The following is a 27,394-nucleotide window of genomic DNA, read 5'->3' as shown; positions in this document are numbered from 1 at the left end:
TCAGAATAGATTGAGAATCTGGAATTTCCAGATTCAAATTTACTTCAACAGATGAAATCGGCATTGCAAGAATTAATTTGGAATTTTAGATTCATTAATGTTCATGTGTTACATATCTGGCAGTGGTTTTCCCCTGTCTCCCTGCGATTCAATCAATACAACAACAAGACTCTACTCCCCGCCGCGGTGATCCACCGACCGACAGTTACTGGAACACCGGGCAGCCTTCAACTACGACGCCGGGAGCTGTCGGGCAGGAGGCTAAGGGGCAGCCGTCCAACTCGTTGCCCCACCAACGCAGACTAATATTATCCAGCTCCAAGCAGAGATAGATCAGAACGGCCATGAACGCCAATCCTGCGTCCAATGCGCCGGAAAGCACGTAATTGTGCCGCTTCCACCAGTCCCTTCTGTACCTGTAAACCACGTAGCCCGAAAGGAATCCGACCAGAGTCCACGTGGTGTAGTTCACCGCCGTCGCCGGCGGCATCGACCCGGTGGCGCCGATCAGGATCGGCATGTTGATGAGACTGATCCACTCCTTGTCAGGGAAGGCCCTGTGCGCGAGCCAGACGAGTAGCGGCCCCACCGCGCCGACGAGGAAGAACCAATTGATGGCGGCGTACGTGCCGAGATCACCGAAGATCCGGCGAGGGCCGATCAGGCCCCATATCACCGACGCGTCATAGAAGACGTGGTCGTGCGGGCAGGTCCACGGGCTCTCCGGAGACAACAAGCTCTTGTTGCAGATGTCCGGAATCGTCTCCATGAGCCACCACGCGGTGCTCAAGTAAACAAACGCGGCGATCAACGTCCCTACCACCTGAGCCATGAACATCGTCCTCGGCGGAATCTTCATGTAGTGCCCCAATTTGAAGTCTTGCAGGAACGTCAACGCCTGCGTCATACTGATGGATCCGTACACCTTGAAGCACATGTTCGCCACCGGCCGGCCGGGGTACAGATACCCTATAATGTACTCTGTGATTATGTTCAATCCCGGCGTCTGGTTCATCAAGCAGAAGATATCAGTCAATTACTCACCGTACGTCCGACGGAGAAAAGTCGAGGTCGAGTTAATTAAACCTGATTGGTGGTTGCTGTGATGATGCCGATGGGGAGCGTGAAGAAAAATGCGATGGAGCAGGCGAGCAACACGCCCCACCAGGGCAGCTGGAGCTGGTCGATGTAGTACTCGCAGGCGAAGATTGTGAGCGCGATGTTGGCGACGAGGATCGCCATGAACCACCACTCAGGGACCTGCTCATATCTGCTCATCAATCTCGTGTGGATGTCCATCTTCTGATCTTTGAAAGCCGACTTGCTCATCTGCCAGATTTCCCTAAATCGGACGGCAAATTAGGTAAGAGTTTTCGATTCCGAGAGCGTTGGAAAGCAGTGGCGGCAGTCTTCACCTTCCGTGGAAGAGGAGGACGTGCGAGATGATGGCGGTGAGCGACGCGAAGCCGACGCCGTAAGTGACCACGAAGAAGGTGCTGAGGTGTAGCGGACCGTTCTTCTCGTAAGCATCAATGTCGAGGTGGAAGTTGGGGTCTATGATTCCGGAGATGTTGTATCTCTGCCCGGTGGAGGTGAAGAGGCCGTCGGAGAAGATAGGGAAGCTCTTGGCCTTGTAGAAGTTGAGCCAGTAGCCGATCGGCGTGATAACGTACATGATGAGCACGAAGCCGACGGCGACGTTGGCGGTGGCAAACCAAGGGCTGGCCAGCGGGCTGCCAAGGTAGGAGGAGACTGTGGACCAGTCGAGGCCGACGGCCCCTAGGCCGAGGCCGTAGAGGCCGGAGCCGAGCTGCTGTGCCAAGATGGAGCTAGGGAAGACCCAGCAGACCCAGGAGAGGGAGGTGAGCATGGAGAAGAGGTAGCCGGGGAAGATGTAGTAGGCGAAGCTGCAGAGGAAGGCAGCCGTGAAGAACTGGTTCCTTGTCAAGCCTCCTTTTGGTGCTTCTTCCTTCTCATGCAAAGCCCTGCCTCATGGCATGTTTTTGAATCTTAGAATCTTGAATCTTACAGTGAATCTATTTTTTTAAGATAAAGTTAAATTGTAAATGATTTACTTTAATTAACTTCCTGAATTTTATTTTATAGGGTAAATTTAAGTTTGGGAGCAATGACCGTGAAAAACAGCTGGGAAATTTGTTTGCTAGTGTCCATATTTGGAGAAATAAATACAAATAAATGAGATACGTACAGATCGTCAAGTATATTGAACGAGCTATCTTTTCATTGCAATCAAAATCATAAAACTAAAAAAAGGAGTCTCTGTTTGTATTACATGTCTCTTTCATCCTCTTCGTCTTTTTTATTGAATGTGTATTTCAGTCCCCACAAAAAGAGCTGATTTTTAGTTGTTTTATGAATTTTAAATTCTATATTTTTTTTATGATCAATTTTGATTTTATATGAAACATTTGCTTTTCATAGAAATTTACTATAGGAAATTTGATTGCCACTTGATGATTTGAAATAAAAAGGCTAAGGGGTGTTTTGGATATTTGATTTAAATATTTGGCTGTAAAAGAAAAATAAAGAATAATTTATCCCTCACCTGAACAACGAGACCTGCACTAAATTGTACGGCCACCACATCGCCGCCGGCTCAACGAGATACCGCCGGAATATTCCCGCCCATCCGAATCCCAGCACCTGCTTCGTGTTTCAACCTATTTTTAGAAACTCAAATTCTTTTCACAATTATTTTCTCAAATTAATTAACAAAAATAATTGTGCCTGCGTGGTGATGACGACGATGAGGGAGACGAAGAAGCTGATGTGCTTTCGGTAGAAAATCTTGACGGCGTTGACTAGGTAGATGGCTTTGACGCTGCCGGCGCCGGAGTTGGCGAAGATGGTGATGAGCACGTGCTCCTTGATGTTGAACGGCCCGGGGTTGAGCGTGAACTCCCACCGGCTTCCCCGGAAGAAGGCGCGGTCGGTGATCGTGGCGGCCATGAGGTGGCCGAGCGGCACCACCGCGATCTGGGCTGATATGGCGGTGATGGACAGCGGCTCCTTCCGGTACCAGAAGAACTGGTTGAGGAAGGAAAGCAGTACGCAGGAGGCCGTCCCCAGCACCCACATCCGGAACGTCAGCGCCGGCGTCGACGGGTCATCCTCCACCGGCAGCGTCAGCGCCACCTGCTCCACCGGTGAGTTCTCCAGCACCTCCTCCCCTGTTTCTTCCTCCGCCGACGCTGCCGACGGCGCGGCTGCTTCCGCGTGAACTGCATGACGTCGACGTCGGTGGGCGTGAGATGGCCGAGGAGCATAAAACAAGCCGAAAAGGAAATTAATGGGGGGATCAGACGTTTACACAGCGGAGTTGTGATCATTCGATGTTGCTCTGCTTCTTCTTCTTCTTCTTCTCTTCGTCGATTGTTCATTATTGCTGCTCGATCTTTCTCTTCTTTCTCCTCGAATTTTTCGCTCGATTTCTGTCGATTTAGCTGGGCATCCAATCGGAGGAGGAGAAGAAGAGTAAAGGGACGGGAGTTGTTTGTATAGACTATTGAGTTTCTAATTTTTATTTTATTTTTTTAATTAATTTTGTTGGCCAGAATGGCAGCAACTCCCCAACCAAGAGGCAGCGAATCGTCAAACCCCCTTTTTTTTATTATTTAATCCAATCAAAAAGTCACTTCGCCCATCCACTCATATGACACAACCTGAATCAATCGTACTCATTTTAATAATTACTACCAATATATTTCATAATTACGACGATACATATCTAACACGTTTTAAAATCATTCAGGTTATAATATTTCATAATTATAGCAAGTATAATTTTATAATTACTATGAATTTAATTTACTCATATAATTTTTATATTATAATATATATATATATATATATATATATAAATTATAATTATTATGATTTCATAATTACTACTATTTCATATTTAAAATAAATATAGGCAGCTTAGGTCTAGAGAAAAAATAACATATGCAATTAAAAAATATTTTAAAATAAAAATATAATCATTAAATGATGAGCTAATTAGATAAAAGATTATGCAATAAATCTTCAAGGTCAAACGCGCTGTCTATTGGAATTAAACACTGTCTACTGGAATTTTATGAAAGTATTTATTATGAGCTATAGACATATACAATTGCCTTGAAATTAATTTTCTATTGATTTACAATGTCCCATCGTAATCTATGAGAAATGATAAATTTACATCACTATCGCGTTGATTTATTCTATGATATTATTGATATGCAACTTCAAAAATGAAATGATCATTTGTCAGAGGTAGTTACGGAGTTACTCTTTTTGTAGTTTGTTTATGCCCACAAAAATTATTTTTGAATTTTAATAAAAAAAATTGATACAATTAGTTAGAGTTTTATCCATAAAATTTCTCAAGATTTAATCTCATGACGATCAACTTGAAATAATTGTAAGGTAACTATTTTATGGTGCTTTATAATTATAAGTTTTTTTATTTTATTAATTATATTATATTTTGGATATAGGAGTGCAAATGAATCGAGTATACATGATATTCAAATTTTATTTAAATCTCAAAAATAAAAATAGTTTTGTCTCGAGCTCGATTACAAATAAAATTCAAGTTCGATTCAACTTGTTTGAACCTCGATTCTAGCAGAATCGAACTATAGTTTGAAATGACTCAAATTTGAGTTTAGTTCTAATTATTCGAATCTTAATTTGAACATATTTAAATTAAAATTATATTAAAAAAGAGTTCAATTCAAGTTCGGCTCACGAACGACTCGTGAATAATTGAACAAAACATTATAAATTCAGATTCGACTTAAAAAAAGTATTGAACATCAAGTTAGACTCGAATTCGACAATTTCAAAAATATAAATTCGAGTTTGAGTACCATAAATATATGTGATATTCAAATTCTATTTGAATCTCAAAAATATAAATAATTTTGGCTCCAACTCAGTTAGAAATGAAATTCAAGTTCGGTTCAACTTGTTAGAATCTCGATTTGAGCAGGATCAAATTATAATTGGAAATGACTTAAATTTGAATTTGGCTAGAATTATTTGAGTCTTAATTTGAGCATATTTAAATTTAAATTGTATAAAAAATAGAGTTCAATTCGAGTTTGGCTCGCAAACAACTTGTGAATAATCAAACAAAATATTATAGGTTAAAATTAGACTTGAAAAAATTAATGAACATCAAATTCAGTTCGAATTTGATAATTTCGAATACGAATCAAATATTTTTCATGTCAACTCAAAAAGTTTGCAAACTTATTCAATTCATTTGCATCCTAGTTGTCTACACTGAACCAAGATCCTAACTCCGCCCTTAGCTACAATGCAGATTTGATCCATTCACTTAATATTCATATTGTAACAGTTACGAAATCATAACGATTATAACTCATACTCTTCCATTCAAAAAATATTCACATTGTATCAATTAAGAAATCGTAATTAATTATTATAATATATCCTACTAGTTCAAGATTTAATATGTATGGTAAAAGATAATAATATTGACAAATATATTTGAGAGCAGCTATGTCATTTTATTTTTGTCAGTCTATCCTTAATCTTCACTCTATTTACTTAAATCTTGGACAATTCGATAAATCAATGAGAACCTCTCTGTGATAATTTAGCAATTTCAATGATAACTCTAGTCCTCCATTATTTCCTTACCTTCTCCACTCTTTTTTCCCATTTTAAATCAATTTTTTTTAGACAAGTTAGTTAATAAATTACAAGGAAGAGATTCACAGAGGGTGGTTTAAAAATTGGAAAGTTGGGTGGTGTTCAGCAAAATGGCAAAATAAAGGGTGTGTTCCAAAATTGTCCATGTTTTTTTATTTATAAAATTGTTATTGACTATTAATAGTTAAACAGAGAAAATGATTAATTTGAGAGATCTACATCTATTGTCAGAAGAAGTGTCAGCATCAGCACATGGGCAGTTGGGCATCATACAAGTCATCTAGTATTCAGTCATTATTTTTTTTATTTTAATTATGTTTCTAAAATCGAAAAAAGTATTAGTTAAGATAATAAAAAATACTGTGATTAATTTAAGTATTAATATAAATTATACAACTGTGAATTTTGTAATAAAAAGAAATTTCATTACAAAATGAATATTATTTATAAAATTCATTATAAATTTTGTGGTCCAATACATTAGGACTCAAGCCAATTATGGCCCAATATATTAGGACCCGAGCCTATTTATAGCCAACACATTAGGACCCACGCCCATTTAAATCCCGACATATTATGGTTCTTTACTATATTTAGTCTCTTATATCATAAAGGATTAGTCATGTAGATGAAATTTCGATTAGAATTTCAGAGTTATAAATTATTATAGTAAATATGTTTGAAGGTTTGTGAAAAATTATATTATTCATTGGAAATGAAGATTTTATGGAGACCTTCTAGACGCGAAAAAACCTTGTACAGGCACTTGTTCTTACGAGCAAACGAAATTAAATATATAATAGAGAAAATAAAATACAAAATAAATAATAATTTTCATAAATTTATTGCTTTAGTTGCTTTGTAATAGCTTAGGATTTTGCCTTAAGGTATAGATATACAACAACACTATTTTCTAAAATGTTTAAGATTCGATGATGGATATTTTTCAAAATACTTTTTTTTTTTTATAGTCTTCGAGTCAAAATTGATTTCCATCTAATAGCCGACCCCTAAACACATTAGTCGATTACTCAGTTGATTTCCCTTCGTACTACTTGAATTATTAGAGGAGTACAACAATGAGGCTCAGCTCAAATTTGTCCCTCTATTTGGACACATTATTAGAGCGAAACTATGAATTCTGTTCGCATCTCAATTAAAATAGAATGCTCCATCGTTACTTCAACAGATAAAATCTGCATTGCAAGAATTAATTTGAAATTTTCAGATTCACTAATGTACATACAGTGCCACTAATGTACACACAGTGTTACATATCTGGCAGTGGTTCTCTGTTCCCATTGCCGATTCAATCAATACAACAACAAAGCTCTAATCTCTGCCGCGATGATCCACCGATCGACAGTTACTCGAACACCGGACAACCTTCAATGACGACGCCGGGAGCTGTTGGGCAGGAGGCCAAGGGGCAGCCGTCCAACTCATTGCCCCACCAATGCAGACTAACATTTTCCAACTCCAAGCAGAGATAGATCAGGACGGCCATGAACGCCAATCCTGCGTCCAATGCGCCGGAAAGCACGTAATTGTGCCGCGTCCACCAGTCCCTTCTGTACCTGTAAACCACGTAGCCCGAAAGGAATCCGACCAGAATCCACGTGGTGTAGTTCACCGCCGTCGCCGGCGGCATCATCCCGGTGGCGCCGATCAGGATCGGCATGTTGATGAGCCTGATCCACTCCTTGTCAGGGAAGGCCTTGTGCGCGAGCCAGACGAGCAGCGGCCCCACCGCGCCGACGAGGAAGAACCAATTGATGGCGGCGTACGTGCCGAGGTCCCCAAAGATCCGGCGAGGGCCGATCAAGCCCCATATCACTGACGCGTCGTAGAAGACATGGTCGCTCGGGCAGGTCCACGGGCTCTCCGGAGACAACAAGCTCTTGTTGCAGATGTCCGGAATCGTCTCCATGAGCCACCACGCGGTGCTCAAGTAAACAAACGCGGCGATCAACGTCCCTACCACCTGAGCCATGAACATCGTCCTCGGCGGAATCTTCATGTAGTGCCCCAATTTGAAATCTTGCAGGAACGTCAACGCCTGCGTCATACTAATGTAGCCGTACACCTTGAAGCACATGTTCGCCACCGGTCGACCGGGGTACAGATACCCTATGATGTACTCTGTGATTATGTTCAATCCCGGCGTCTGGTTCATCAAGCAGAAGATATCAGTTTGTCATTCAATTACTAACCGTCCGACGGAGAAAGAGTCGAGTTAATTAAACCTGATTGGTGGTTGCTGTGATGATGCCGATGGGGAGCGTGAAAAAAAATGCGATGGAGCAGGCGAGCAACACGCCCCACCATGGTAGCTGGAGCTGGTCGATGTAGTACTCGCAGGCGAAGATTGTGAACGCGATGTTGGCGACGAGGATCGCGATGAACCACCACTGAGGGACCTGCTTATACCTGCTCATCAATCTCGTGTGGATGTCCATCTTCTGATCTTTGAAAGCCGACTTGCTCATCTGCCAGATTTCACTGAATTCGATGGCAAATTAAATTAAGAGTTTTCGACGCCGTGAGAGTGGAAAAGCAGCGGCAGGCGATCTTCACCTTCCATGGAAGAGGAGGACGTGCGAGATGGTGGCTGTGAGAGACGCGAAGCCGACGCCGTAAGTGACCGCGAAGAATGTGCTGAGGTAAAGCGGGCCGTTCTTCTCATAGGCATCAATGTCGAGGTGGAAGTTGGGGTCTATGATTCCGGAGATGTTGTAGCTCTGCCCGGTGGAGGTGAAGAGGCCGTCGGAGAAGATAGGGAAGCTCTTGGCCTTGTAGAAGTTGAGCCAGTAGCCGATCGGCGTGATAACGTACATGATGAGAACGAAGCCAACGGCGACGTTGGCGGTGGCAAACCAAGGGCTGGCCAGCGGGCTGCCGAGGTAGGAGGAAACGGTGGACCAGTCGAGGCCGACGGCCCCTAGGCCGAGGCCGTAGAGGCCGGAGCCGAGCTGCTGTGCCAAGATGGAGCTAGGGAAGACCCAGCAGAGCCAGGAGAGGGAGGTGAGCATGGAGAAGAGGTAGCCGGGGAAGATGTAGTAGGCGAAGCTGCAGAGGAAAGCCACCATGAAGAACTGGTTCCTTGTCAAACCTCCTTTTGGTGCTTCCTCCTTCTCATGCAAAGCTCTACATCACAACAATTTTTTGAATCTTAGAATCTTGAATCTTATACTGTGAATCTATATTTAAAAATATATATATAATTAAATTGTAAATTCAGTAAATGATTTAATTTAATTAATTTCCTGAATTTTATTTAATATGGTAGGTTTAAGTTTGGAAACAATTACAGTGAAAACAAGCTGGGAAATTTGTTTGCTAGTGTGCTGTCCATTTTTGAATAATAATGGAGAAATAAATACATATCAAGTATATTGGAGGAGCTCTTTTCATTTCAATCAAAATTATTCCATGTCTCTTTCATCCTCTTCATCTTGTAATGAATTTGAATTTCATATAAATTTCAATCAGAATGATTAAAAATAAATGATTTTCAGTTGTCTTATAACAGTAATGGATGTTGAACTTTATAAAAAAATTTTAATTTTCCTAAAAATCTTTACAATTCTAAATTTTAATAAAATTAACCAAATATTAATATATTATCATGAATGAGAGCCTTAAAAGAAGAATATAATAAATTTGGTGGCTCCTTGATGATTTGAATAAAAACCCTAAGGGGTGTTTTTTATATTTGTTTTAAATATTTGGCTATAAAAGAACAAAGAGTAATTTCATCCCTCACCTAAACAACGAGACCTGCACTAAATTGTAGGGCCACCACATCGCCGCCGGCTCAACGAGATACCGCCGGAATATTCCTGCCCATCCGAAACCCAGCACCTGCTTCATGTCTCAACCAATTTTTAGAAATTGAAATTATTATCACAAATTATTTTCCCAAATTAATTAACAAAAATAACTGTGCCTGCGTGGTGACGACGACGACGAGGGAGACGAAGAAGCTGATGTGCTTTCGGTAGAAAATCTTGACGGCGGTGACGACGTGGATGGCGTAGACGCTGCCAGCGCCGGAGTTGGCGAAGATGGTGATGAGCACGTGCTCCTTGATGTTGAACGGCCCGGGGTTGAGCGTGAACTCCCATCGGCTTCCCCGGAAGAAGACGCGGTCAGTGATCGTGGCGGCCATGAGGTGGCCGAGCGGCACCACCGCGATCTGGGCGGAGATGGCGGTGATGGACAGCGGCTCCTTCCGGTACCAGAAGAACTGGTTGAGGAAGGAAAGCAGTACGCAGGAGGCCGTCCCCAGCACCCACATCCGGAACGTCAGCGCCGGCGTCGACGGGTCGTCCTCCACCGGCACCGTCAGCGCCACCTGCTCCACCGGCGAGTTCTCCAGCACCTCCTCCCCTGTTTCTTCTTCCTCCGCCTTCGCCTCCGCCGCTGCCGACGGCGTGGCTTCTTCCGCGTGAACTGCATGACGTCGACGTCGGTGGGCGTGAGATGGCCGAGGAGCATAAAATAAGCAGAGAAGGAGATTAATGGCGGATCAGAAGCTTACGCAGCGGAGTTGTGATCATTTGATGCTGTTCTGCTTCTTCTTCTTCTCTTCGTCGATTGTCCATTATCGTTGCTCGATCTTTCTCTTCTTCCTCCTCAAATTTGTCGCTCGATTTCTGTCGATTTAGATGGGAATCCAATCGGAGGATAAGAAGATTGAAAGGACGGGAGTTGTAGGCATTGATAGGCAGGGGAATCGGGATCTTCTAATTTTCGAGTTTCTATTTTTTATTTTTTATTTATTAATTTGTTGGTCAGAATGATTGCTGCTTCTTGCCTGCCAGAAAAAAAAAAATTAAAAAGATTTTTTTAAAATAAATTCAAAAGAAATCCCTTTTCATTTATTATAAAAGGATCCTCTTTCGTCTCTATTTATTTTTCAAAATTATTCTTATTTTTTATTCTATTATAAACTATAAAATCATAATTTTTATATAATATAATATATATGATCCCGTAACTATTATAATTATGTAATTATAATTAATATTAATTAAAATAAATTATCTATTTATCTATGTTGTATCAGTGATGATTTATAACTATTATAGATCAATATTAATTAAAAATGAAATATTTATATTATAAAAACTAGGAACATATTATTAATATTATTCAGAGTTAAAGTGTTACACATAATGTTTATTAATATTGATTAAATAAGTATAAAATATAATAGTTATAATATAATTTATTAATATTGATTAGAGTTGATGCTATGAATTAATTTATTTATATTGATTATAATTGAAGTTAATTTATTTATATTGATTATAATTGGAGTGTTTATGTTTTATGTATATAAATCCGTAATTGATGTAATAGTGTAAAAATAATATCTTAGAAAATAAAAATGGATTGATATAAGATAGGACATTTTTTATAATAAATAAAAAAAGGATGTCTTTTTCAAAATTTCAATAAAAAGATAATCTTTTAATTTTTACCTTTTTATTTCCATTTTGTGAAAAATAATCCAAATGTCGTCAGTGTAAAATAAATTTTTAGGATAATTTTTTTAAAATCCTTTATGAAAATGCTTTAAAAATTTTCTTAATATCAAAATACATCTAGTCTAACTCATGCAACACCATATGAGAATCAAAATATGATCATTCAGATTCCTAAAATATTAAATAATATCACATTGTTGGAGTTTTAAAACCTTGAATAAATAACAATAAAAAATATGATTATTTTAAAATACTCATCCACTAAAATAAAACAACTACATGATTTTTTTTCCTCCCAATTCACGAAAAAAGAAACAATATAATTAAATATAACAATTTGGCACAAAATATCAACCACGTTCAGGCAACGTAACTAGACGGAAGGCATGTTGTGACTTGTGAGCTATGCAAATTTAATACTTTATTTTATTTTATTTCCCCGTTTTTTTATTTTCCGGTGTTTTTCGATTTATTAATTCAACAAAACTTGCGTTTCACGTGTCCAGCGAACAGTCTTGTCCAACTAACAGTCGTCGGAAGGAAAACATTTCTCTATTAGTAAATAATAATAATAATAGGAAAATTATAATAAAATATAAAACATTTATTTGAATAAGAAAATAAATAAAAATAAAATAATATAAAATATAGGAATTTAGAATTTGATAAGCATTTTTAATGTACACGCAATAACTTCCCACTAACTACGTTGTCATTTTAATTTGAATGCCTTGCACGACTCTCTTTTTTTTTGTTTTTTTTGCCAATCGACCCTTAATCTTCACTCAATTTACACAACTATTCAATAAATCAATTAAAACCTCCATTGTCAATGATAACTCAAGTCCTCCATTATTTCCTTACCTTCCTGGCTCTTTTTCACTATAAATTAATTTTGTACTAAACAAGTAATTAATAAATGATAAACTTTGAGAATTGTGTATAAATCTTTCCACGCATAAATTATACATATGATCGTGGTTGAAGCCGAGGCATGCTCTTCTTTTGTCGTGATCAATTGTAATTTCTTGATTTATCTCCTCACAGATGATTGTGAGACCGATCGTGTGAGATCGTTGGGGTGGCATATTTCACCTTTTACTAAAGTGGATGAAGGTCTCCTTCATGCTAAGTCTATCTCATTTTGAGTCGTGTAGGGCCTTTACTATGGTTTCAATTACTACGAATCAAATCGAGAACTTAATTGAGACAAAAAAAACCTCCTTGGATAATGGTACAGTGACAAAGTGCTCCAAGGTATTTTACTCTAGTGAAATAAAACATTTAAGACGTGTTAGGTGTGGAGCAACACATACATCCGGATTTATCGTGATAGCTAGTTGGAAACTTCCTTAAGATCATACCGATAATTTTTAATATTAATTAGATTGTAAGAATTGAATATCTGAATTATTTTTAGAAAATTACAAAATGAATAGATTCAGCGAGGGTGGGTGGTTTAAATTTTGAAAAGTTAGATGCTGTTCAGCAAATAAGTAAAAAATAAAAGGTGTGTTCCGAAATTGTCCGCATTTATTTATTTATAAAATAATTATTTTGTATTAATAGTAAACAGGGAAATGATTAATTTGAGAAATGTATTGTAAGACACGTCAGCTATCGTCATATGCACACTCCGTCAACTATAAATCCATGAATTTTTCTTTTTCGTTTTGATTATTTTACGAGAGGGAAAAAAGTATTGGTTAAGATTATAAAAATAATATAACCAATTTAAGTATTAATATAAATTATATAATATACTCCGCGCCCAATTCAAAGTTAACTGAGCTTTGTTTGCCCTAATTGAGTTTCAATATTTAATTAACATGTTTGTTGAGAGATAGTTGACAAGTAGAATGAGTATTTGTTAGAAAAAGATTATCGATACAATCGATTTTGGATCGGATCGATAAAACATTGTTATGAATATTTAAGTAAAAAGTAAAATAGATCAAGGTTAAATGAATCTGTGATAAGTGAAGAAATTTAATAGATTATGATTGATAAAGTATTTGACAATTAGAATTCTAGCAGGGAATTGATAAAGATAAAATCTACGTGAGTCATAAAGAATAGAATATTGATAAAAGTGAAATTTAAATAAATTAAAGTTGATCTAACATTTGAAAAGAGTGAAAATTTTGATAAATCATGACGAACCAAATGTTAGCCATGAGAAGAAAAATATCAATCGATTGTGAACAAAATTTTTGCTATAATATTTTGTTATAGTTATAATCGATTGATAAAAAATAACAATTGACTATTAACACTGTTGCAGTGAGCATAATATTTGAAACTAGATTGTTACATTGGACTAATTTGAAATCAGTTGATTGATTAACAATAACAATCAATTGATGATACTATATCAACAAGTAGAAAGTTTGAAACTCGATTGTTACACTTAATACTTTGTAATTAGTCAATTGATGTATAATAATAATTAACTGTTGGTATTGTTGTAACAAATAGAAACTTTTTGAGTTGAATGAGATATTCAATTGTTTGAACATTAATCGATTAATGAGTAATAATAATTTATTATTCATGATCAAACCAAAGTTTGTATGAGCTGTTTTACTTGTAAAACGGTCAAATTCAATTGAGCAATCGATTGATCGTGATGATTTATTATTTGATAGGTAAAAATCAATTCCGACTTGAAACTTATAAAAAAGAATTTTGAGAAGGTATTTGCAACCGATTCATAGGATTTAGAAAAATAGAGCTGCATTTTTAAACATCAATTCTAAAGAATCACTAACTGTTCAAAGAAAAATTCGTTTAATGTAAATTGTTTATTTATATTTTTAAATAATAGGTGTTGTTGAAAGATATCCAATAGGAAGAGAACTAGTATTGATTTCACTAACATGGTGGATGGTGGAGTAAAATATCAAGGATTTTAAACCACCTTAAATTTTATGTTTTGATTTTATTCTTTTGCGTAACACATTGTAGACAAGCACGTCGATCGAGAGTGAATGTGAAATCGAAAAATACTATTCATTCCACTTTGGACATTATTTTTAATAGAAAAAACATTTAAAATATGAATTTTCTCTTAAAAATTATCTTCTATTTTTTTCTTAAATATTTAGAATGTAGTTGCATGTTGATGGCCCAAACTCATTTATGGCTCGGCATATTATGATCGAAGCCCATATAAGGCCTAATATAGTAGGACCCAAGCCCATCTAAGGCCTAATTTATTTTGACCCAAGCCCATTAAAACCTATCATAATAGGATTCTTCATTACTATTATTATTTTTTATAATCAAGATGTCCAAATTTTTACAAACCTAATTTTAATCTTGAGGTGGACGACCCTCTCTCTAGTTCACACACTAGATAAATCCAAAACGTAAGCAGCTCTTCACCCAATAGTAATATCTCAAATTTTTTATTCCATTATTTGTATGGTTCGATTAAAATTTGAGAGTTATAAATTATTACAGTATGAAAATTGTTGGGAAGAAGGATGCATAGTAAATTTGAAATTCTTATAGATCGTTGTGACGTTGTGCTAGTTTATAAGAAATTATACTCAACGGAAATTCAAATAGTAAATATAAAATAAAATAAGCATAAAAGACAAATCTATTTATTATGATTTAGAACTTTCAATTTCAACTACACGTGTTCTAATGATAATCTATTAATTTTCTCTTTCGAAAAAATCCCTTACAAGTATTTGTACTCACAGACAAATATAATCAAATACAATACAGAAAAAAATACAAAGTAAATAATAAATTATATAAATTTTTTACTTTGGTCGCTTTATAACAGCTTTGGATTTGCCTCTTAAATCTGTCCTCGGAAACCTTCAAGATTCAACCATGAAAATCTCTTCAAATTCTTTCTTTTATATAGCTTTCGGATCGGGTCAGAACTCCATGTAACAGCTGGCCGATGGCTAGAATCCATTTGTCGTTCAATCAATACAACGACAAGTCTCTACTCTCCGCCAGGACGATCCACCGATGGATGGTTACTGGAACACCGGGCAGCCTTTAACGACGACGCCGGGAGCCGTCGGGCAGGAGGCCAAGGGGCAGCCGTCCAATTCATTGCCCCACCAACGCAGTCTAACATTATCCAGCTCTAAGCAGAGATAGATCAGAACGGCCATGAACGCCAAGCCTGCGTCCAACGCACCGGAAAGCACGTAATTGTGCCGCTTCCACCAGTCCCTTCTGTACCTGTAAACCACGTAGCCCGAAAGGAATCCGACCAGACTCCACATGGTGTAGTTCACCGCCGTCGCCGGCGGCATCGACCCGGTGGCGCCGATCAGGATCGGCATGTTGATGAGCCTGATCCACTCCTTGTCTGGGAAGGCCCTGTGGGCGAGCCAAACGAGCAGCGGCCCCACCGCGCCGACGAGGAAGAACCAGTTGATGGCGGCGTACGTGCCGAGGTCCCCGAAGATCCGGCGAGGGCCGACCAGGCCCCATATCACCGACGCGTCGTAGAAGACGTGGTCGCTCGGGCACGTCCACGGGCTATCCGGAGACAACAAGCTCTTGTTGCAGATTTCTGGAATCGTCTCCATGAGCCACCATGCGGTGCTCAAGTAAACAAACGCGGCGATCAACGTCCCTACCACCTGAGCCATGAACATCGTCCTCGGCGGAATCTTCATGTAGTGCCCCAACTTGAAGTCTTGCAGGAACATCAACGCCTGCTTCATACTGATGTACCCGTACACCTTGAAGCACATGTTCGCCACCGGCCGGCCAGGGTACAGATACCCTATAATGTACTCTGTGATTACATTCAATCCTGGCGTCTGGTTCATCAAGCAGGAGATCGAGATATCAGTTTGTCAGTCAACTCACCGTCCGACGAAGAAAGAGTCGAGTTAATTAGACCTTATTGGTGGTTGCTGTGATGATTCCGATGGGGAGCGTGAAGAAAAATGCGATGAAGCAGGCGAGCAACACGCCCCACCACGGAAGCTGGAGCTGGTCGATGTAATACTCGCAGGCGAAGATTGTGAGCGCGATGTTGGCGACGAGGATCGCGATGAACCACCACTGAGGGACCTGCTTATACCTGCTCATCAATCTTGTGTGGATGTCCATCTTCTGATCTTTGAAAGCCGACTTGCTCATCTGCCAGATTTCGCTGAATTTGACGGCAAATTAGATAAGAATTTTCGAAGCGGTGAGCGTGGAAAAGCAGGGGCGGCGGTCTTCACCTTCCGTGGAAGAGGAGGACGTGCGAGATCGTGGCGGGGAGAGACGCGAAGCAGACGCCGTAAGTGACAGCGAAGAAGGTGCTGAGGTAAAGCGGGCCGTTCTTCTCGTAGGCCTCGATGTCGAGGTGGAAGTTGGGGTCTATGATTCCGGAGATGTTGTAACTCTGCCCGGCGGAAGTGAAGAGGCCGTCGGAGAAGATCGGGAAGCTCTTGGCCTTGTAGAAGTTGAACCAGTAGCCGATCGGCGTGATGACGTACATGATGAGCACAAAGCCGACGGCGACGTTGGCGGTGGCGAACCAGGGGCTAGCCAGAGGACTGCCGAGGTAGGAGGAGACGGTGGACCAGTCGAGGCCGACGGCCCCCAGGCCGAGACCGTAGAGGCCGGAGCCGAGCTGCTGCGCCAAGATGGAGCTAGGGAAGACCCAGCAGACCCAGGAGAGGGAGGTGAGCATGGAGAAGAGGTATCCGGGGAAGATGTAGTAGGCGAAGCTGCAGAGGAAAGCCACCATGAAGAACTGATTCCTTGTCAAGCCTCCTTTTGGTGCTTCCTCCTTCTCATGCAAAGCTCTACATCACAACAATTTTTTGAATCTTAGAATCTTGAATCTTACTGTGAATCTATTTTTTTATAATAAAGTTAAATTGTAAATTCTTATAATTGCAATTAAATAATATTCCCTACAGTGACTGTTTTAATTTAATTAATTTTCTGAATTTAATTTAATTTGGGTAGGTTTAAGTTTGGAAAACAGTTGGACATTTGTTTGCTAGTGTGTTAATGATAATAATGGTTGTCCATTTTTTGAAAAATTATGGAGAAATAACATTATCACTAGATTTTACTAAAATTAACCAAACATTATCACTAGTGAGAGCCTTAAAAGAGGAATATAATACACTTACATTTGGTGGCTCTTTGATGATTTGAAATAAGAAGGGCTAAGGGGTGTTTTTTATATTTGCCTTAAATATTTGGCTGTAGAAGAAAAAAGTGTAATTTCATCCCTCACCTAAACAATGAGACCTGCACTAAATTGTAGGGCCACCACATCGCCGCCGGCTCAACGAGATACCGCCGGAATATTCCTGCCCATCCGAAACCCAGCACCTGCTTCATGTTTCAACCAATTTTTAGAATCTGAAATTCTTATCACAAATTATTTTCCCAAATTAATTAACAAAAATAAGTGTGCCTGCGTGGTGATGACGACGATGAGGGAGACGAAGAAGTTGATGTGCTTTCGGTAGAAAATCTTGACGGCGGTGACGACGTGGATGGCGTAGACGCTGCCAGCGCCGGAATTGGCGAAGATGGTGATGAGCACGTGCTCCTTGATGTTGAACGGCCCGGGGTTGAGCGTGAACTCCCATCGGCTTTCCCGGAAGAAGACGCGGTCAGTGATCGTGGCCGCCATGAGGTGGCCGAGCGGAACCACCGCGATCTGGGCGGAGATGGCTGTGATGGACAGCGGCTCCTTTCGGTACCAGAAGAACTGGTTGAGGAAGGCGAGCAGCACGCAGGAGGCCGTCCCCAGCACCCACATCCGGAACGTCAGCGCCGGCGTCGACGGGTCGTCCTCCACCGGCACAGTCAGCGCCACCTGCTCCACCGGCGAGTTCTCCAGCACCTCCTCCCCTGTTTCTTCTTCCTCCGCCTTCGCCGACGGCGCGGCTTCTTCCGCGTGAACTGCATGACGTCGACGTCGGTGGGCGTGAGATGTCCGAAGAGCATAAAATAAGCAGAGAAGGAGATTAATGGCGGATCAGAAGCTTACGCAGTGGAGTTGTGATCATTTGATGCTGCTCAGCTTCTTCTTCTTCTTCTTCTCTTCGTCGATTGTCCATTATCGTTGCTCGATCCTTCTCTTCTTCCTCCTCGAATTTTTCGCTCGATTTCTGTCGATCCAATCGGAGGAGGAGAAGAAGATTGGAAATATGGGAGTTGTTGGCACTGATGGGCAGGGGAAAAGGTCTTCAAATTTTTATTTTATTTTTATTAATTTTGTCGGTCAGATTGATTGCGGCTGCTGCAGGCTGCTGCTTACCGACCATATAAAAAATAAAAAATTTAAAAATTTAAAAAAGATTTTTTCCTCATTTTTTGTAAAAATCAATTTAAATGTCTTGGGTGTAAAATAATTTTTTAGGACAATTTTTTAAAATTCTTTATTTGAATGCTCTAAAATTTTTCTTAATATCAAAATGCTTCCGGCATGATAAATTTAGAAATATAAAGTAAGTGTTTTAATTTTAAGATCATAGAATAAAAATGTTTAGAGGTATTTTTGTATTAATAAAGTTATAAGAATATTTTAAAAATGCTATTTTTGATAATTCTAGTGTTTTTCTTTTTTTGAAAAATAGTGAGTCCTAGTTAAGATAAAAGGAGGGACAAAATCTATTTGCACTTTTATTGTCATTGTAAAAAATATCACTAAATTTTCTCTCGTGTTGTAACAATTTCACATTTGTTGGAGTGTTAAAATCCAAATGATCTATCAAACTTGAATAAATATTAATAAATGATAGGAAGGTGAATAGAGATCGGAGGCACGATCAGTTAATCCAAATGATCTATAAGCCGACTCAGTTAAAGAAGACGGATCCGATAGCAACTTATGTAGCCCAAGTCAATATAAGACGATTTATAAGAAGTTGATTCATTCCTCGATTTGTAAAATTATTTTGAAATACTCATCCATGAAAATAAAACTACTTCACAAAAAAAAGAAACAATATATTAAATAAATAATTTAGCACAAAATATAAACCACGTTCAAGCAACGTATGTAGATGGAGACACGGGAGCTGTGCAAATTTAAATAATTTGATTAATTTTTAAATTTCCCCCACTTTTTTTTATTGAAAAGATGAGTTGAATTTAGGATCGTGTTTTTTCCGGCGTTGTTCGATTTATTAATTCAGCAAAAAATTGCAAATCACAAGCCTTTCACGTGTCCAACGAGGAGTCGTCAGAAGGAAAACATTTCTCTATGAGTACAAAATTAAACAATAATAAAATAATAGGAAATAATATAAAATATAGGAATTTATAAATTAATAAGCATTTAATGTACACGCAATAACTTCCTACTAACGTCGTTGTCATTTTATGTGCCTTGTGCGACTTTGATAATTCAACAAATCAATGAAAACCTCCATTGTCAATCTCTCCGTGATAATTTAGCAATTTCAACTATAACTTTAGTTCTCCTTCATCATTTCCTTAGACGTTGAGATTTATGTCTAAATATTTATTAAAATTTTTAAATCTTCGAATCGATTAATTTTTATCTTATTTTGAGTCATGTAGGTCCTTTATCATGGTTTCAATTGACATGCAAGAACTTGAGCCAAAGTAGGCCAATAAAATTGCAACGAAGAGATTCACTGAGGGCGGTTTAAAAATTAAAAAGTCAGGTGCTGCTCAGCAATTGTGTAAAATAAAGGGTGTGTTCCGAAATTGTCCACATTTATTTATTTATAAAATAATTATTGGGTATTATAGTAAACAGGGACATGATTGATTTGAGAGATGGGCAGTCGGGCCCACACTCGAACCGCCCCCATTTCATTGGGTGGAGACGTTGGAATCTTGTCAGGCGACACATCAGCAACATCAGCAGTGGGCCATCAATCATACACTCCCTAAACTATTCAGCCGTTAATTTTTCTTTTTCATTTTAATTATTTTACGCGAGTTAAAAAAATGTTAGTCAAGAAAATAAAAATAATGTAATCAATTTAAGTATTCATAAAAATTATATAACAGCGAAGTGTTTTTAATAAAAAGAAAACACTTAAAACATGGTTTTTCTTTTAAAAATTATCTTCTATTTTTTTTTCTCAAAAATATTTGGAATTGGTAAGCATCTTACTAGGCCAACTTCATTTATGGTCAAAACTTGATCAAACATAATCAGTCGACTGATGAAATGTATCAGTCAACTAATGATATTGTTCGATCGAACAAAGAATTTATACTTCGATTGAGGAATTCAATTGATTAAGCATCAATCGACTGATGGTAATAGACAGTCGATTGATGATGAGATAAATGGATCTGTTGAGCTGATAGATCAAATTAACGTTCAAATCTATAGTAAATCAATCGATTAATGAATAAGAGCAGTTGACTAATTGGTGAAAAACAGTCATGACCTAAAGGTTATACAATAAGGATTTTGAAGAGATTTTTGCAATTGATTTTTGGAGGTTTTGAAGTGAAATATTGGTGAATTTTTGAACCAACAAGAGGCAAAACTAAGCGATGAACAACAAACAACGCCAAATTCAATGTATGTAAACTTGTTAATTTAAATTGTATTTCGATTTTTATTTTATCTTTGTATTTGTTTGTATCTTGATAAGAACAGGTTGTAAGAGACTTCTTCGCCTATAGAAAGTATTTGAAAAGAAGAAGCATAATGAGAATAGTTTGTTAGGACTAGACCTTGGACGTAGTCGCCTTGGAAGACAATGAACTAAGTAAAATAGTTTGTGTTCTTGTATCTCTCTTGTGTATTATTTATTTGTTTCTGTGACATACTAACGAATTATAGATGAGCCCATGAAATCGAGAAGAAGTGAACGGAGCTATTCACCTCTTTCTCGCTCACACAAGTCCTAACATTTATTACCCTCCTATAATAAGAAACTTGAGAAAATAGTAGAATAATAATTTCTTTATGCATAGTATTTTTTAAAAAAAATCTTTTGTTGCCTGCATTATGAGGATACAATCAAAAATCCACATTAAAAATATATGGAAAATACATCTTAAATATTTTCCACATTTTGTTGACCTTTTAGGTAAAGTCTAAAAATAAAATCATGAGGGCTTGAGCTCAAAGTGAATAATATCATACTGTTAATTACGGAGATATATGTGGATTCCATCAGACTTTTCAAGTGGTATCAGAGCATGGTCTATGTGTAATTATGTGGGGACCCTCAGAAAAAATAAAGAAATAAGTAGATTGTTGGGATATAATTGAAATTTTATGTTGGAAACTTACATGCATATCATGTAGAGCCGAGGGTTAAATTTCTTTTAATAATATAATTATGCAAATTATATGATAGCTTCGTACACATAAATTAAGGTAGATGCCTCGGGACATGATTAAGTTGGTTAGTATAGGGCAGATTTGTTCAAGTGGACAAGGGTCGAATCTCGGCGAAGTCAAGACAATACCCTCCCCGTAGTGGTCAACTGTAATTTTTTGAGTTACCTTATCATAGATGGTCGTGAGACCGACCGTGCATGTGAGGTCGTTGGAGTGACGAATCATACCTTTTTGTTGAAGAAGATAGATAATATTTTTTTAAAAAAAGATTTTTGTGTGAATATGAGATCAAGTTTACTCATTTGTGATTGTTTAATTCTCTTAAATTATTATATGATTTTTTTTGTTTTCTTGATCACAGAGGTGAATTGCTTTAATTATTTTTTTAGCACCACAATGGATAGATTCCTTCAAGAAAAATCAAAACAAGAAAAATGGGGATTCAATTCATCAACATACCATCCACACCTACATATTTATGCACAAAATAGTATCATACAAGAGCAAGAGCTGAACACAATCAAAACAAAGAAAATGGAGGACACATATCAACTACTAGTTACATTACATATGTTTCAAAATGGAGTTGGTTCATTGTACTGAAACCCATATCTACTGTCTAGTATTGGAATACAATTAAAATCTCACATTGAAAATACATATAAAAGATTCTGGAGTTATAAGATGAAAATATTTATATTGGTATGAGACTTTTTGAGTAAAGCTTAAAAATAAAATAACGAGGACAAAAATATAGATAATATCATACTGTTGTGGAAATATATATAGATTCTATCGAACATAACACTTAGCTCTATTCAAACGAACATGACACCTTCAACCTTAAGGAATCTTGTGCGGTGGCGGACGCTTGGGGATTGTAGTACCAAGGTGGGGGTCACAAACTTTTTGTCCATGTATTATGGAACATCCACCTGGAGATGGTTCATTCTGAAACCCATCTACTATCTCTACCCAAATCATCATGAAACATATAAGCAAATAAACCACAAGGATGAGAAAGAGCAGATCACCTCTTCTTCCTTTAAACCAAGCCATTAACCAAGAGATCAATGAAAATTTTAAGATGTCCTATATATGCCTCTTCTCTCTCTCTCTATATATATAGTGTATATGAATCCGCGTATAGTTTACCGTTTCTTTTAATTAATTAAATCTAAATTATTTTTAGATTAATTTAAGTATTTTTCCATTTGCCAACTACAGGCCAATCAATTGCTAGAACTTATTCCACCTAATTAATTAGATTTTACATTTAAAAAGTTGAGTTTGATTATTCTAACTTTTTGACTTGGACTTTACAAATTTTCTATGAATTCGATCAGAAATATATAGTTGTGTGTGAAAAGTTTTCTAGACAATTTAGGTAAGTAGGAAAGGGAAGAAAGGAGGAAGAATAATCATTTTCATTTCATTTGTTTGATTGAGTTTGACTTGTTTAACTTGGAAAAAGAACAATTTTGAGGCAATTGTTGATGCTAGATATTCGATGGATCTAAAAAATGATAATCTCAGTTAATCGCATTGACTCAATCCCTGTGGATGACCGGTCCGGTTCCATGGAAGTTTCCTACCGACCACCAGGGTAAATCGAGAAGCGCACATAACGGCCAACCCAGATGCCCAGCATCCTTTGATTGCGATCTCCATTTGGAGGAAAATTCTTACAAATACGCCGTAGCTGAGAATCGAACCGCGAATGCCTGGGTGACAACCCGGATGTCCTACCGCGGCACCATGGCCCGGAGACTAGATTCGATGGATCTAATTAAGAAAATGGCAATAGTTGTTTTTGAGCGAGATTGGATTCATGGACATGCCATCCATATTTATTTTTGCACAAAAGAGTATCGTACAAGAGAAGAACATATTCAAAATATATGAAGAAAATGGAGGACGACACTATAGTTACATATATTTTAAAACAATAGCTCGACATACTCTTCGATTTGTATAGGTTTCACTCATTCAACACTAATTAAGGCATGAAGGAAATCGACAAGATATTCATAGCTAATAAATTGTGTTCTTACTATTGCTTTTCAATATTCTCCACACGGTTTGACAACTTATTAACGAGTTCATATTGTTAGTTTGGTTTTTTGTTAATTATTTCACAAATTGACAAACTATTTGGTAGAATTTACTCCATTTTCAAAGATGAATTATTGACAATTGATTTGATATATAGAGAAAATGATGATAGGTGTTTTGTAGTGTGAACTTAGAAATAGTATATTTTCTCCTATATATGCCATGTTACGTTGTTTTCATGGATCAATTTAGAGTTTTTTTTAATATAAATTTATGTATGTGCTTTTGATTGGTTATTTTCGATATTCAAATGAAAGAATATGAGTTTGCCATTTCACATTTACATGATATTCAAGAACACAATGAGAAAAACTAATTTTATTTTGATTTTTTTTTACAATAAAAAGTTAAGGGGGCATTTGATTTGATATTTTTCTGTTTTTATTTTCTTATTTTTAGAAATTAGTATTTGTTTTATATTTTTCAATCTTATTTTTTGGAAAATAAAAAATTATTTTCTATGAAAATAGAAAATAATAAAATATCATATTTTGTGGAGAAGGAAAATGTGAAAATGCGGCTACAGTAACACGCCGCGCTCCTCGCCCTCTTTCTATCCATCAAAAGCTTAACATACCTATCCATTCATCACATTGCATATTAATGTTGATGGCTTAATTATGTCTCTTTCTATATATATTGTTAGTACCTGTCCGAGTTAGAAGGTCATTGAATAGTTTTGATCACTTTTCATTTTGATATTATGATCGATCGTCGTTTTGATATATAATTAACTAATGCATGTTATATAATTATTGGTTGGAAATAAGATAAATATTCCAAGGTAGACTTTGTTGTAGATGGATTTGTTGAAAAGAAGAAAAATCTAAGGTAGACTAGTAAATTACACATGGATGATTGAAAATAAGAAATTTCTAAGATAGACTACTAAATTATACATCGATTCCTATATATATATATAGAGAGAGAGAGAGAGATATCGAGCTAAATAATATATGCATCTCCTTAAAATTCCCCTCATGGCTTGGATTAGAGAAAGAAGAGGTAATGTGCCCTTTCTTATTTTTGTAGCCTATTTACTTATATGGTTCATGTTGATTTGGGTGCAAGAAGTGGATAGTCTAACTCCTAGCGGATGTCACATAACGGAAGATGGACACAAAATTTGTAACCCTGATAGTGGTTCCTATATCCCCAACCCTCCGTTGCCTCGCAATACTCCTTAGGGTCGAAAGTATCAAATCAGTTTGATATGTAACACGAAGTGATGAACCGATATATTTGTATGTTTTATTTTTGGATTATATGTGTAAAATTTGATTAGTGTTGAATGAGTGAAACCTATTTGGCTATACAAATCGAAGTGTATGCTGAGTTGTTGTTTTGAAACATATATATGTAACTAGTAGTTGATATGGCTCCTCCATTTTCTTTGGTTTGATTGTGTTATGGCATGTTGATGAATTGAATTTCCAATTTTCTTGTTTTGATTTTTCTTGAAGGAATTTATCCATTTTGGTGCTAAACAAATAATTAAAACAATTCACTGAGTGATCAAGAAAAAAAAATTATAATAATAAATCATATAATAATTTCTTCCTTTGAGCGCTTTCTTATTATTTAAAAATGTCTCTTGTTAGTTTGACAATACACTAGTACTTTATTTCAAAATCTTCAAAAATCAATCATGCCTATTTGCCTCGAAACTCTTTTTTAAAGGTTGCTTTTCCAACTTATTTCCATTAACCAATCGATTGTCGATTATCACATCAAATATGACCATTTAAACTTACAGAATGACTATTTTACTTGGCTAATTGATTGAACCAATTGATTGTTAATTGTCAATCGATTCTGAAGTATTCTGTTTACTGTTACAATATTTTAATTGATTATATTATATTGATGGAACTCATTGATCAATTGACTACAGTAACAAAAATACTACAATGTAGCAAATAATATTTTTTGAGATTTAGGGTCTGCAACGAACCTTGGCTACTGTAACAACCCTAATTAACACATTAAACCTCAATTTTGTGATTTAGAGTCTATCGATTTACACCCGATCAATCAACTGATACTCATGTTTCCGCCTTACTAAGGTTGAATTCTTATGTTGCCTAGTATCCGGTTGACCTCAACTCTACCGAGAATTTCTTTGCCCATTATCCGGTCAATCTTGACCTATCGAGATTTTTCATTGCCTAACATCCAGTAAATCTTGACTTGTCGGGACTTTATTGTTGTCTAACATCCGATTAATCTTAATCTGTTAGAACTTCCATCATCACCAAGCGTCCAGACTTCTATGATCCATTTGGATTTTCCTTCTTATATCAACTCCCTATTAGATTTACGGCCGCTAAGTGCCCGATCAACTTTGACCCATTTGGACTTTTCTCTTACTAACTTTTCATTGGACTTCCGATCTTCAAGTGTCTGATTAATTTTGATCTACTTGGACTTTTTTTCTTATCAATTTCTCGTTGGACTTCCGATCACTAAGTATCCAGTCAATCTCGACTCACTTAGATTTTCTTTTACCATTAAATATCCATTCAACTTTATATATATATATATAGATTTGATATACTGCGCGGCGAAAAAAATCCGATCTCTTGCGCGATCGATCCACGCCGTCCACGCCCGATCGCGATCAATTGCAGCCGTCCATGTGCACGGCGGGTGCCGGAGTCCGGCCCCGATTGGCCGTTCAAACTACCGAGTGGAATTTTCTTCTCGTCAACGGTCAAGCAATCAAATGTTGTGAATTATCAATTACGCAGAGTTTTTCTATTAATATATATTTTCTTTTTTAATATTTGACTTGGACTTTAATTAATTTACTATTTTTCTATGATTTCAGAAATAGTTAATTTGTGTGTGAAAAGTTCTTTAGGCAATGTTTTGATGTCGCGATCGATGCTTTATTTCTATTTGTTTGTTTGAATTTGACTTGTTTAATTATTAAATTGGGAAAAGAAAACTAATTAGTTAATTTTGAGGCAATTGTTGATGTTTGATTCGATCTAAGAAAAAGGCAATGATTGTTTCCTTGACGCCTCCGATCGAGGTGGTGGATGCCCGATGCTACGGCTCTAACATTTTCTCGATTTGTCATCTTAAATGATCGTGGAGAAAATTTCTACAATACGTTACAATTGGGATTCATTTTTATCTAGAATGCCTGATGGCTTTATATTTGTCTTATTGGAAGAAAATTTTTATAATGAGTTGCAATTGGAATTTGTACCCATCTGGAGTGCTTGACCGTTACACCAAAATGCCCGGACTCACAAATAATAAAGTCATGATTCTTTGTATAAATTATTTATTTTGATTTCTTTATTTTACTTTGTATTTATTTGTAATTGTGTAAATGGTTCATTTTGATATCATTTGTAGATTTATTTTTTTTACTTTATATTTATTTATAAAAAATATATATTGTAAAAGACTTTCTTAGTCTTCTAAAGATATCGACCAAGGAAAAACATAAGAGCTAGAACTATGGAATATAAGTATGGCTTAGAACTAAACCATGGAATATATAAAAGTCGGGAGAGTTCCAAATTAAACTATGTAAATTGATTTATTATGTTTGTATTATTTCATTTATATTTTTACTGTATATTAATCTTTTATAGATAAACATACATGTGAATGACGAACACGATCGAATCTAAAATCACTATTCATCTTTTTTTACATCATCGTCGGTCCTAACATTTTTTTTTTATGACAAGGGCGGAGCCACGTTTTACTTTACCCGGGCTATAGCCCGGGTGCTCCAGGCGCAACAGTTTGAATTTACGTAAGATTTTTTTTTTTTAAGAAAATAGAAGAG

General features: G+C 37.0%; 3 protein-coding genes across 3 annotated transcripts; all 3 read right to left on the bottom strand.

Moving 5' to 3' along the window:
* Positions 1–172: 172 nt before the first annotated feature.
* LOC141827578 (oligopeptide transporter 7-like) lies at positions 173–3,401 on the bottom strand. The gene is made up of 6 exons (XM_074714866.1): positions 3,332–3,401; positions 2,749–3,242; positions 2,567–2,664; positions 1,416–1,985; positions 1,087–1,342; positions 173–1,006 (listed from the first exon to the last, which is right to left on the bottom strand). Exons 1-6 carry the CDS (start codon positions 3,399–3,401, stop codon positions 206–208), a joined length of 2,289 nt encoding a protein of 762 aa, XP_074570967.1. The 3' UTR covers positions 173–205.
* A 3,519-nt stretch (positions 3,402–6,920) lies between these two features.
* LOC141826719 (oligopeptide transporter 7-like) lies at positions 6,921–10,386 on the bottom strand. Its single transcript, XM_074714004.1, has 6 exons — positions 10,232–10,386; positions 9,638–10,143; positions 9,455–9,552; positions 8,266–8,835; positions 7,935–8,190; positions 6,921–7,855 (listed from the first exon to the last, which is right to left on the bottom strand). The coding sequence occupies exons 1-6, from the start codon at positions 10,293–10,295 to the stop codon at positions 7,055–7,057; spliced, it is 2,295 nt and encodes a 764-aa protein (XP_074570105.1). The 5' UTR covers positions 10,296–10,386; the 3' UTR covers positions 6,921–7,054.
* A 4,491-nt stretch (positions 10,387–14,877) lies between these two features.
* On the bottom strand, positions 14,878–18,335 carry LOC141827935 (oligopeptide transporter 7-like). The gene is made up of 6 exons (XM_074715279.1): positions 18,175–18,335; positions 17,593–18,086; positions 17,410–17,507; positions 16,397–16,966; positions 16,068–16,323; positions 14,878–15,985 (listed from the first exon to the last, which is right to left on the bottom strand). Exons 1-6 carry the CDS (start codon positions 18,242–18,244, stop codon positions 15,185–15,187), a joined length of 2,289 nt encoding a protein of 762 aa, XP_074571380.1. The 5' UTR covers positions 18,245–18,335; the 3' UTR covers positions 14,878–15,184.
* Between the last annotated feature and the right edge of the window lie 9,059 nt (positions 18,336–27,394).

Source organism: Curcuma longa, chromosome 4, assembly GCF_044706935.1.
Source record: "Curcuma longa cultivar G26 ecotype Majalengka, Jawa Barat chromosome 4, ITB_CL_G26_1.1, whole genome shotgun sequence".
Classification (NCBI taxonomy): domain Eukaryota; kingdom Viridiplantae; phylum Streptophyta; class Magnoliopsida; order Zingiberales; family Zingiberaceae; genus Curcuma; species Curcuma longa.
Note: the sequence above shows the minus strand (reverse complement) of the source record. Positions and strands in the feature narration are given on the sequence as shown.